Source organism: Acromyrmex echinatior, chromosome 18 (assembly GCF_024713525.1).
Source record: "Acromyrmex echinatior isolate Ae372 chromosome 18, ASM2471352v2, whole genome shotgun sequence".
NCBI classification, from domain to species: domain Eukaryota; kingdom Metazoa; phylum Arthropoda; class Insecta; order Hymenoptera; family Formicidae; genus Acromyrmex; species Acromyrmex echinatior.
In genome coordinates, this window is record NC_141869.1 from 4,745,109 (window position 1) to 4,758,630 (window position 13,522).

Consider the following 13,522-nt stretch of genomic DNA (forward strand, 5'->3'; position numbering starts at 1 on the left):
GTGAAAATTGCAAACTTCATTTACCTTAGCTGATTCACACACATAACTTCAATTTGTTGAAGATGTAGGTTGAACGGGGCAAGGATAAAAGAAGAAATTCATTCAGTTAATAACAACATTATCTTTTGTTTGATTACATTACATGAGCAAATATTTGCAGTTGCCTGCGGTTGTTACCTGTACATAATTACAAGATACTGCCCTAAACCTGTTTGAGTAAATGTATACACCCGGTATTATTGGTATTTTTTCCCGCGGCGTGTTTTTATAATTGCCTATAAAACGATACGCCGCGCATGAATAAGCTTATAATCTTTGATTCCATTTGTTTTGTTAATATATTTACGACAAAAATATAAATAGTAGATGAACGTACTGAGAGTCGTACGGAACACATTTGGTTAGGAGTTAGATCGTGTTACTTGTTACACATCATATAAAGATATTACTTGACATTAGTTTCACGTACATAGAATGCTGCGCGATGAATGATCACCGTGTTTGCGCTATGTACGCTTGCAGAAAATAGGGAAGATTCTCGAAAAACATTCTCTATAAATCGTATAAACAACTACTTCTTTGTAAAATGGTATAAAATCTTCGTTTATAAAGTTTCGTAAAAATCCTTCGGCTTAATATTTAACGGGCTGACGTACAAGAAATTGTCAATCTTATCTAAACGATCTTCATTTTGATTCAAATATAATATAGATCGAAGAAGAATCCACAAAATAAATTTTTTAGATTCGACATTTCGCGTACGCCAGAAAATATATGAATAACATACATCGAATTCTCTTTACACAGTTTTGTTAAGATAGATACAGTACTCTTTAAGATCCGCAATATGGCTTCTAACTCGGAATAGGCGGAGGCGGTTGGGGATTGAAAGAAATGGGTCGGTAGCTCTTCTCCCTCACAAAAGGCTGCACACCGTTCAATATGAAACCATTCATAAGGTTTCGTTCCTGTTTGATTGGCTCCACTGGCGTCTCGTCCTCCGTGCTGATGGCTTCCTCGCTGCGTGTTGGGCTTGCCGACCTGATTAATCGTTTCTTACTCTTTTCGCTCTATTTCACATCCCTTTCCCGTTTTTCCAACTTTGATATCAGCAGAGAATGTCACGACTCATGACAAATTTCTCATTACAATAACATTGTAATAAGAATTCAATATAAATGATATAGTAATTTGTATATAAAGATAATTTTATTATATAAACCATCTAAATAATATATCTGTTTTAAAAAATTTCAAATATTTTACATAAATTTATAATCATTGATATAAAAGTCGTTATATATTTATAAAATTTTTATAAAATTTTTATAAAATTTTTGGAGCCCTCCTTTTCAAAGGAAAACCACTTTCCGTTCGTAGAAAATCAATATTTTACGATCGAGCACATGTGAGACGTCTCTGCTGTATTTGTCAACGCGCTGAACGCCAAGGCAAACATCTATTCTAGGCGAGTTGAGAATCTAGTAAAATATTAGCATAGTCTTTATACAGACGCAAGACTCGGAGAACGTTGGCTGGCGTTCAACGCGTCGGAAGATAAACCAAGACGCAATATAGCGGAGCGATGATTTTTTTTTCAAATATACGTAACGCGTTCGATAATTGTGATGCGTTGGTTTACCCATTCTCGCACGATGCTTGCCACTTATGTGCCATCCTCGCCCAATACGTAGTTAGAAGCGCGACCATATTTGCTTGGCTTGGTTTAATGAAGCGTTGTTAGATGACTAGAGGTGTTAAGACTACTTACTTTACGCCCACCTTAAAACCTGCGCACGATAAAAAATCAGAAAGCCAAAAATTAGTAGTCGCACGATACGCTCGAATTCTTACCTACGGGTGCGATTAGTAGATTTCATTAATACTGTATGTTTAGCAAACATTAATACTCATATTCATTAACTTGCAACGGAAGTGCAAGCCAAGCTGCCACATCGAATATCGACTATATTATCGGGATAATGAACTGAGCTATAAGTTTTATGCATACTGGAACGAGCACAAAAAAATATTGTAAATATTTATAAAAAATATTTAAAAATAACATCAAAGAATTGTAAACACCGAATTTATAAAAAAACAACAAAAATTAGATCTTTAATGTAAATTTATAATAAAATAAATAAAATAATTTTAATTTTTTTACTTTAAAGTAGAACAATTCTGGAAACAATTATAAAGAAAATTACTATCTGTCATATTTACCTTTTTTTGATTTGAAAAAGAATTATGTATTGTTCGCGCTTCAGTATAAAGAGAGAGATGTATAAAAATTATAGACGTCATTCAAAGCTGGGAAAACCTGTTGGCAGGCATTTCTATTATCATACATCGTCGACATCGCTATTATTTCGGGAAACATTCTCAGGGGCGGGTAATCGTTATCTCAAGCAGAAGTCGAGGGGACCAGATTATATCGAACGTACCTAGACCGTATGGGTTTGTTCTTGCTGACGGCTTGCCTGGAATGCGGTCTCGTATTCGGTTGCGATAGCTCACTGTCGCTGCTCGCTAAGGAAGATCTCGCCGCCACAGCCCCATGAGCAAAATCTTTCCTGTTGGGTAATGCGTTAGAAGATTATTCGCCATTAGCGGTTAGTCGTCTCGCAATCGCGGACTGTTGTACGCGAGCCTAACATGGCCGCGAGCACATGAGTGAAAGTGAATTCAAAGAGTCTTCGGAATGACAGACACTTCGTGTATGTGTATTGCATAGCGGAGGAGACCTTTACCCTCCTTAATCCTTTTGCGTAGCCTATGTATGAAAACACCGCGTTCATCACTTCTCACTTTCTTCCTCTCTCTATCGAACATTTGAATAATAAATATAAAGAATAAAACGTTTTACCGAATTATTTGAGTTTTCTTAAAACTAGTTTTAAATAACATATTTCCCTATTTTTTTATTAACTCAGTTTAAACAAAAATATTTTAGATTGTTGCAAAAAATTATTGTGCACATCTGAAATATAAATGTATATCATAAAAAAGTACAAGTATAGAATTATAGAAATTCAATTTTTAATTTTTGAATTTATTGAGAAGCTATTCAGTATAATTTAAATTATACTTTCGCTTTCATTATTACATTTACCTGTAATTGTCGGATCTAGGTGTGGAACTAACATTCGCCGTTTTAGAAACGTTCGCGTGCGCGTCTACAAAGACGGGCGAGCTCTTGGGAATGTCGCATACCACTTTAGGATGCACCGTGGTCTGCTTATATTCCAGATGCGACGACGAGTCGGTGGGCGCCCAATCGTAATACTTTGGCCGATAATCTTTGTACTCCCTCGGTTGCTGTTGCTGTTGCTGCTGTCTCGAATCCACGCTGGACGCTCTTTTACGCAAATACTCATCGCTACTGACGCTGCTCTTTCGTATAGTCGTCAGTTTTGCCGGTGGGACTGACGTGGGTGACGACGCGGATGACGATGGCGCGCCGTCCGGGTCCGCACGAGATAACTGAGAGCTGTCCCACACTGTGGGTAAACTACTGTAATTGAAATAGATTGTTAATAGCAAATATTCCTAAAAATAATTCTAATAATTAAACAACATCTGTCTACATCTTAAAAAGCTCTTTAAATGACATTATATTTTCATAAAAAATTACTTCTTTTTCATATCTAATAAGCTTAGATAACATCTTAAACATTTTATCTGCGAGTTCTAAACATTTAATTTCAAGTATAAATTTAAAAGCTTACCTCAAATTTTCATCCATGCTGTACAAGCGAAGTTGTTGCCTAATATTCGCCTTTTCTCTGGCTCGTTTTCGTTGAAACTCCTCTTCTACTTTACGCATCGCCTCCAGCTCGCCTTTCCTCTGTCTTTCCTTGGCTTCCGCCTCTCGCGATAACTTCTCCGCCAATCTGCGCCTCTCAATCTGCCGCACAGTACTTTGGAATGTGAATCTACGACTTTTCGAGTTGCTCTTTAATGGTGTCTTGATTTCTAAAGCAATCTCCTTATCATCCTGCAAATTCTGCTGGTCACCGATAGGCGAAGTACTTCGTTGTTTCATCTCGGAAATGTTCTCACATGATTTGGAAAATCTATTCACTTTTTCGTTCGCAAAAGACTTTTCTTTTAACATGACTGATTCTTTGGAATGCTTGTTCGTTTTCTCTATATCCTTGCTCGATTTCCTGAGTTCATCCACGCCGTTTTTGCGATACTTTGATCCGGAACTGTTACCGGAATTCTTCTCACTTTCCGCCGCCATGTTGCTTCTGTAGCTCAAACTTTGCGTCTGATAATGAGAGTCATTAGACTCGGGCAGGTACATTACATGACCACCAGAAGCTAAATACGAAAACGAGGGCGGTTTCATGATCACGGGAAAATCGCCGCGATCTTCTAAGTCTTCCACTAATACTTCGTCATCATCCTCGTCATCAAAGTCAGGTTTCCAGCCGGATGGCGAGGATCGTGTCACATCTGTGATCTGAGTGTGCTGCAACGACGTCGGGGCACTTGTTGACAGCAGCCAGTTATCGTCGAGGACATCGCGAGTACGTTTCCTCTCTAGGTCCAGCGGCCCGAGTCCGAGGGCGCCCGACACTGATCTCTTCAGTTTCTGCAGCGAGTTAAAAGTCGAGCCCTCCTTCTTCAAATCCGGGTTATACAAATACATACGATTGTCGTCGCGCGGCAATGATAACGAGAATACATGCGCCCTGGGCGGGAATTTCACTGGGGTTGGCATCGGTGGCGGCGAATCTACCCCAGCGTCACTGCTAGACTCCTCGCCTAAGTCCTGCTGCGGGGTCCATGTCGGTCTCGTCGCTGGCGTCTTCAATCGGTTGTTGTTGGTATTGGTGCTGACATCCAACGAGTCGTCATTGGCCGCACCAGCGTCTCCGGATATGCCGGAATCGCCCGACTTATCGTGCGAGCTTCGCGGACCAAGCGCAATCAGCGGCGGAGGCGGCCTCGACAAACGTTCGATACGCTCCTCGAACATCACCTAACATCAAACAATCTAATAGTTTAACCAGAAGCGATTTAAATATTTTACATCTCTTCAGTTCTATTCGCAGTTCTTGTTAACTATTTACTGCTAATTATCAAGATATTCTAATTCTTTGCGCATTTACCGGAATTTCCTCGCTCGCTGTGCTCATGGTTGGGCCAGGTGCTTCTAAAGCCGACAGTAATCTCCATGCTGCTGATGGTGAAAATCGCGGAATCTCTAGTTGTTTCTTAGGTAACGTAGGTCGTAATTTTAATGAAATGTCTTCGGTTCCGCTTTTCCCCTAAAAATTGCATTTATGTTAAAAATCTTTAAACTTTTTTTTTTAATCAAATAATGATCTTGTAATTTTATTTATAGAACATTTATAGTAATAACAGAAACATGTTACTCACATCGTCCGTGTAGTCATGACATTCGATTGATCCATTGATTTCTCTGGACTGTAACCTAGATTGGATTTGCTCCATGTGTTGATCCACACAATTTCGGGACTCATTTGACAACGCTTCGTCCATGCCAAAGTAAAAGGTCTTCGGTGCGGACTTCTCCGGCAATGGCAATCTAGAGAAATAGTCAAGAACATATCATATTTGCGTGATGATTACGAATGAATGCGTTAAATTAATTATTACTTGTTCGTCGTCACTGGAAAACTAATTGCGTACATACACGCATCCGCGCGCACGAGACTGATAAGGAAAATAACTACCGGAATCGCTCAATGCACGCGTATATATATCTGTGACTCACGAGTGAGAGATAAATTGATCCGGGATGTAAGAGCAAACTTACACGTGCCAATTTTTCTCGCGGACGACTTCCTTGGCTTCTGGTTTTCTCGCGAGCTTCTCTTTGGATTTTGCATCTTTCTTCTCCGCTGTTGCGGGAACAGGTTCGCAGGACCATCTCTTTTCATCCGACGCGCCATCAGTATTCCTAACGTCGCTCTTCCGCCATCTACGATCGGGATCTCTCTCCTTCTCTCTCTCTTTGGCCTCGCTCGTTCGCTCAGGCGTGCTTTCCCTCCCGGAGCCCTGCCCACGAGAATCTGTAACCCTGATGTAAGGTCTCACCGGACTCTCCGATCTGGTTCTACCCAAGTCTGTTGTGTTTTCATACTTCCGGCTCTTGGCGACACTCTTAGCTCGTTGATAGTCCTCAAGAAGTTCTCTTCGGTGGTTCTCCGATGAGAACCTCTCTCCGGAGGAATGCCCTACGGCGTCCAAGCGATCTTTCAGACCTTTCCGAAGAGGTTCTTTCGAGTGCATCGCAGAGGGTTCATCGAATATCGCCGATTTCTCGACGAGCCGTCTCTTTCCGCCTGATACCGCACCCTCCGCTTGCCTCTCCTCTAAGTAGTCCTTAGTTCTTCCGGGATCGCGAGCATTCTCTTTGCGCTCGTCATACATGCGCTCATTATGCTTATTTTCGGATCGATTACAACGATCGTTCAGTCGCCTCTCCTCGATCCTGTCTTCGATCACACGTTCCTCAGGGCAATTCTCCTCGTTCCTCGCTGATCGTTTTTCCGGCCTTTTCACTTCCTCAATCTTGGATTCTTTCGTGCACCGATCGGTATCGCTATTACGCTCCACGTTCATCGACTCCACGGAGGACCTGCCGCCGCAGTTGAGCTTGTTGCGTACCTTCCTGGCCACCTGCATCAACTCTGCTTGGAACTCCGGACTACTCATACTCCTCTGCAGCGTATTCTTGCCGTCAAAGATACGCGAACGCCTATGTTCGTCCCGACACCAACGATCCTGATGGAGATGATTACTCTGATCGCGCCAAACGAGTCTATTCTCTTTATTGGCGACGCGGCCATCTTCACCTCGCCATCGTCGCTCGTTGTCTAACCCGCTGCCACCGTTTTCACAGCGTTCCGTGACAACATGAATTTGCGACGACGAGGAAGAAGACAGCCAGTTGACCTGCGCTCTCTTCGTCTCTGCTCGCGTCTTGAAGAGGCGCGACCGCCTCGGCGGCGGTTGGATCTCTTCTTCACCGCGACAACCATTCGATCGAATCTGACCAGATTCATTGCACCTAAGAATAACATTCCTATATCGAGACATGGATGTTTTAGACTAACATCAATGTATAAAAAAAGAAACTTTTTGTTTCTATTAATATAATTTATATATGAAAGAACGATTTTGCTGAAGTATCTATATAAAATTTAGCTTAATGTAGATCTGAAAATAATTTTATTATTTTGTTTACTATCATTGTTTATTTGATCTAAATATGACCTCTCTGCCTTGATTTATTTATCATATATAAGAAGATATTTATCATATATAAGAAGATAGACATACCCGTTGCTCCATTTTTCTAGTGTTATATTAATTTATTACTTTTTTCCTTATTATAGCATATTTATATCGTTGATCATTATGTAATCTTTATGTAATTTTTATGTAATCTTTAACAATATTACTGCTGAAGAGCTGTAACTCAAACTTGAAATGTTTGAATTTAATTATTAAATTGAATTTCTACGTTTTTAAATCAATATTATATTTAATATATCATTTTAATTTGTTTGCTTTTATTATTTTTTGGACACTATTGCAAGCTTCAGTTATTAACTTGATTTGGAAATAAATTTACTGCACTATAAAATAATTATGTAAGACTTCCAAAGTGATTTCTAGAATGTCGAAATTTTATGCATTGTTCTCATGCTTGAGTTTCCTACATAATTATTTTGATGGTCCCAAATTATTTTCAGATTTGTATCTATCTAAATTTTTAGATACTTTATCAACATTGTTTTTTTCGTGTAGTCGACAAAAAAAGATTAACGTTAGCAATTTTTATCGATATCATATTTTCAGTAAATAATTATTACTCCTTTTAAGAGAAAGAATGTTTACAGAATTGTTACTAATGGAACCTTTGGAATTGCAGGCTTGTTAAATAATAATAACGCGAGACGAAAACGGACTATTCGTTGTAAAGTATTCATAATATTCTTACCTATAAGAATCTGGAGACGATCCGTCAACGACACCGTTCGTCGGCGGCGCCGGTGCCTTGTATTTCTTCTTGCCTCTATATCGGCTCTCTCGTTCTCTACACTCTCGCTCGGGATAATGCCCGCTTCCGCAATGCCGGTGCTCCATCGCGTGTTGATGTTGCTGCTGCTGCTGCTTCCCGTTGCAGCGTGCAGCCTCTCGCGCCATTGGCGAGTACCGCAGATCGGGCTCGCTGCCAAATCTTTTGAGCTCCTGCATCTCGTTCTCCATACAACATCTCGATCCATTCCCGTAATAGCAGCAATGGTGTTCGATCTTACGGCTGCGTGACGCGCCGATGTTCGATGCTGAAGTGCTGCGGCTGCGAAATATTCCCTGCTGGAAGGCGAGAAGGCAGGGCTTTAAGGATATATGTGTCAAAATGCAAAGTATTACCAAAAATATAAAAATTTCATAGATTGTTCTATTATAACGTCTAAGTATCTGTGTAAATTTGAGCACAATTTTCTTATGGTTTAAAAATTATTTAATTTTTTCGTTAACATTGATCCTTGTATAAAATTGCATTATGTACTCATTTGCAGATTTAATGAGGAAGTAGTATTACGAATTAAATTAATTTTTTTATATAGGTATGTTCTAATAAAACTTTAATAAACTTTAATTTTAATAAAATGTAAACATTCATTAAAATCCACTAATTTTTAAAAATTATTTACATAAAACTGGAGGAAATATGATAATTATGCTTCATGTCATTAAAAGCCAAATAATTTGTTTTATACAATTTTTTTACTAGTTGACTGATATTTTTAGTTGATGTAAACCAGGACAGCCTTAAATCCCGATTTGAATTTCTGATTTACTTTACATTGTTGTAACTATATTTACGACGATCTAGATTTCAACCCTTTGAATGCGCGAACTGGAAATGAACAAAATATGATATTTATGTCTGCTTCTCATAATAAAAGTTCTCATTAACGATTATATGCTTAATGTTAAGAGAATATTTTTATCTCTTAAGTATTACATAAAGGTAGAACGGTAAAGTATAATACTTATTCTTAGAACATTGTTGATTTACGTACGCGATTTCATTCTGATGCGCGTAATAAGCATTATAGAGAACGGAGGCACCGTGACAAAGCGGGGCGGATGAGAAACTGTCGTTTCTGTGCGATCGTCGGCACAAAGCGTTCGATGAAGGCCGTGTGATACATTTCGCGAATTCGCGGTAAAAAGGTGCTCTATAGAATAATCTTAACCGGGTTACGACACATGGCGCTCGGCCAAAAGACGAATTCACGGATTTACACGCGCATTACCTCGCATGAGAATTCTAGACGATGGAAATGCCAGTCCTCCTTTTGTCTGCGGAGACAGAAGGAGGACTGGTTAGGCACGAAATCAGAAGATTAAATTGAGGTGAATCGGAATAAAAAATTATCTTTTCGGCAATTTCGCGAAGGCAAACTTTCACGCTGAAAAAATTCAGAGCAAAAAATATTAATCTTTTCTTACTTTAGGCTAAATACAATTTGCATCTAAGCAAATATGTGGAGCAAGAAGAGAGATGTAGATTTACTACATACATTTGTTTCTCTTCTTTATTTTTAATAGATAAATTTATTTTAATGGATAAAATTAGATGTACAAATTAGATGTAGTGAGAACAATTTCTGGTTGAAAATAGACGAACCAGAAAATTCTGATTATATCAATCAAAATTCTGATATCTCAATTAGAATTATAATAGATTCAAAATTTCTCCATTTTCAACTAGAATTCTTATTTAAAAAAATACAACCAGATTCTTTTTCTAGTTTACAAATTAATATCACTTATATTAATTATATTTATATGTAGAATTTAAAATTATAATAAAAATAGTTGAGGTAAAATCAAACAATGTGTTATTCACAGATAGATGTACAATTTCATCTCAGAATATAAAGAAAAATGGCAAAAAATATTATTAGCGATTCTATAGAAAAATAAATGCACCGATTGCAATTCAAACTTAAGATCTTAGAGAGACTCCTAGCATTTAGAATGAGCGACTCTCAACTATTCTCATGATTATTCATCTGAATATCATTAATTGACTTCAAATTGGCTTTTAATTGCGATTCTTTTTATATTTCCTACCAATAAAATCTTTTTTGTTATAAGAATAAAGATTTTTTATTCCTCATTTTCTTTAGAACACTTCTGATCGTCCGATCACTGCGGAGGCGCATTTATTGCTCCGGAATATCACACTCTCCGAATCGAAGCAATTTGTACCATGTGCATATCTTTTCGTGGAGGCGTTCCGATGAAGCAAACACTTCGTCCTCGAAGTGAATTGAAAACAAACGTGATAATATGTCTCGTGTAAAACGCAAAAATTTATTCTTTGGTCCTTGGTTTATCACAAACAAAATAGATTATGACTAATAGATTATGACAAATCAGACATAACGTTACGTTTCCACCATACTGAGCAAAAATTGAGCACGAACTTCATGAACAACGTATGGTCTAATCTATTATTACCATCCTTGTCTGCCATTGTCTGACAGAATATTTTGTTGTTTTACTTATAACCATTTATTTTGTTGATACGTGACTAAAAAGTTTTCTTACTTTTTTATTTAAAATTATGTTGTTCTAATTAAAATTTAGTCATTTCAAATTTTAATTACAGCGACACACAGTTTTTAAATGAAAAAATAAAAAAGTTTTCGTTAGTTAAACAAGAAAATAAATGCTTACACATATCAAACATTTCTCTATATACATTATTGTTATCAACAAAAATTATCAATCACATGAGAAGTCAGTGATGCCTGGCGATACAAATTTCTGCTCACCCACCGATGATGTATACAACTACAACTACAGTCGTGTGGCGGCTCGCATTTTGCGGCACATGAGGAGCATGGCACGCCACGTCATCAGCGCGACTCGAAAAGCCGCCGCGAATCTTTACCTTATTAAGGTCGTGCGGAAGCGTGAGGGCCGGCGGCCTGCGGCCGCTTATGGTTCCCCCGTTGTGAATGATGCTTCCATTATTGGTGGCGCGTAGCCGCTGATTGGGCGGCTCCGGCAGGACCTTGTGTCCTGTCGGCTGCTGAGGATGATGCCTCCCCAGCTCCCGGGGGAAAGACTGCGTCCACCCGCGTCCAGCAATCTCCTGCGATGGCCCGTTGGACGCGCAATATTGATGGGAGCTGCTGCCGTTGTTGCCCATTTCTATGCCGACCTGGCGTCTCTATGGTGCTCACGATTCGCCATTCATCTTGCATCTGGAAGGATCAGAAAGCGCGGGACCAATTATCTAACGTGTTTGCCTGAAATCCTATTGAGAGATACTGTGGGATCTAATTGGATCCGTAAAGCTGAATGTGCCATAAATCCGCAAATTTTTATGAGAGCAATAAGAATTATGCTGTTTCTATAAAGCATAATATGACTTTCAGAAAGATAAGCTAATCAGCTAGACAGATCAAACAGTTCGCAGGGAATTTATAAGTAAAAGGACAATGAAGTCTATCACGGTGTAAGGATCGGAAATTCTTACGCGATGTAAGGATTAGTAATTAATTAAATAGAAATAATAACAATAGGTAGGAAAAAATAATTAATTACATACTAATTAAATATATAAATTAAGTATTACTTATAGAAATGAGATGATGATTCTAACAAACAAATAAATTATAATGAAGAAGGACAAAAAGAAACAAAACGGAAAAAGTAAATAGATGTAAATGTTAATACAGTTATGAACCAAGTTTAAATACGTTGTAAGACGATCGGTTGGCCAATTAGAAGGATTAATTTACAAACCAGTTCCAATTTCCCTTAAACCATCTGCGTCAAAAGTACGCTTTCGCGTATCAATTCGTTGTCGCTTTGCATAAGACGATTAAGGATTTTAATTAAACGTTAATGAGGGTAATCAATTTGCAAATATGTTGCAGAGTCCGTCCCTTAAATACTCTTCGGTACTACACTTTTGCATAATAACTCGCTATATTTTAACGCCTAGTACACATCTAATTAATATTTTTTCCGTAAGAAATACATTTTACGAGCCAACTTCATCCATGATAGTCTCCTCACTAAAAAACCCTTCGTATGAATATATAGTGTACAGAAGCGCAGTATTTTCTTCTCAGTATCAACATGAGAGAGAGAGAGAGAGAGAGAGTGCAAGTATTGTATAAAAATATCATTAATTCCATGTACTAATTCATAATATTCCTCCGTTTATCCTTCCTGTTCTACTAAAAAAAATACTGTTGCTTGATAACATTTTGTATGAGACGAAGGACGACGGTTCGCGAAGCCATTGATAAACGAAGAGTGTACGTAGCTTCGGGAAGCAAGAGGGAGAGGGCGGAAAAAGAGGAGAGTAAACGCACGCGAGTTGACCGAACGATCCGAACGAGCAGGCCGATTATCTTACAGTTAGACGTGGCTTAACCTCATGTCAGTCGTGTCGGGTTAAAGGAGAGAAAGAGAAGGAGAGACCATAGGGGAGAGAGAGAGGATGGTCTGGGTTGCGTCTTTCTAAAGTAAGTTCTTCCATTCACCACCGGTACAAGAGCAGGTGCCCCAACCTGCACACGCGACCCGTCCGTGTCGATCGACCGGTAGTACCGCTAGCCCGGGTTGAGTAAGAGCGATGCGAAAAGCGCTGGAGAAAAGTCGTCGTCGTTAAGGTAAATAGCGCAAGACGAGTAAGGCAGTCCCTGTTAATGCATCTCGTTCATTCAACTGTGTGGAAACGACACGGCGGCGCGTGGAAAACTGGTTTTCCCGCGCGCCTCTTCTTCTGGCTCTCGCTCTCGCTCTCTTTCTCTTTGTTTCCGCAATCCGATCCTACGATCGAATCGAAAATAAAGCACTGAGATCGAATCGTCGCTCGCGTGCGAGCCTCGATGCCGGCTTAATATTCGCGAAAAATTTGCGAGGTGAATGAGCGAAATTACGCTCGCGATTGCGCTCAAGAGGCGGATAATACTGACATCGATATCCGGCGTATATACGAAAGGCGACGATCTGAAATACAGGTTTCCACCGGTGAAAAGCTTGTATTATATTTAAGATGAAACCGATTGATCGATAAATTGCGAAGTGCAAATGATGCCTTAGATATTCCTCGATAGCTCAGAGCTTAGGATATTGTTGCGTGAATGCAAGTTCTGCGTTTTCTGAAATAGGAAGGCCCGACTTCAACACGTTTCACTTCCGCAAACAGCGGTGAAACAACGGGGACCAGATTGATCAATATCGTAGACGGAAGAATAAAAAAGACACCGAGTGTGTTTCTCACAGTTTCACTTCCGACAATGTGCATTTGGAAATTCACGCAACTTACAACTATTTAAACGCGGATACGTACGTGCGGAATTTTACCATAAATGATAATAAATGCGCAATAAAATATTAACTGCGCCTAATATGAAACAATTCTGTGACAATACTTGAGGCATCACGATCTTTTAAGTAATTAAACTTATGTAATTCGTAATTATTGATA

The 13,522-nt window shown here is 39.0% G+C and overlaps 1 protein-coding gene across 5 annotated transcripts in view; it reads right to left on the reverse strand.

Annotated features, from left to right (window-relative positions):
• Positions 1–106: 106 nt before the first annotated feature.
• The window catches only part of LOC105144933 (uncharacterized), a 90,776-nt gene continuing 77,360 nt past the window's right edge, over positions 107–13,522 (reverse strand). The window contains exons 2-12 of one of the 5 annotated variants that reach the window (XR_015548103.1): positions 10,964–11,279; positions 7,988–8,364; positions 5,795–7,066; positions 5,395–5,563; positions 5,124–5,282; positions 3,732–4,993; positions 3,116–3,517; positions 2,448–2,576; positions 2,227–2,323; positions 1,643–1,790; positions 908–1,041 (exon numbers count right to left, since the gene is read on the reverse strand). Coding sequence is in view for 3 of the 5 variants with exons in the window: in XM_087415521.1 (XP_087271647.1) it covers positions 855–1,041; positions 2,448–2,576; positions 3,116–3,517; positions 3,732–4,993; positions 5,124–5,282; positions 5,395–5,563; positions 5,795–7,066; positions 7,988–8,364; positions 10,964–11,224 (4,218 nt within the window). In the remaining 2 variants the exon portion in view is untranslated. Of the gene's footprint in view, positions 1,042–1,642; positions 1,791–2,226; positions 2,324–2,447; positions 2,577–3,115; positions 3,518–3,731; positions 4,994–5,123; positions 5,283–5,394; positions 5,564–5,794; positions 7,067–7,987; positions 8,365–10,963; positions 11,280–13,522 lie in introns of all 5 variants that reach the window. The other 4 variants (XR_015548104.1, XM_087415522.1, XM_087415521.1 and 1 more) reach the window with 4 other exon arrangements.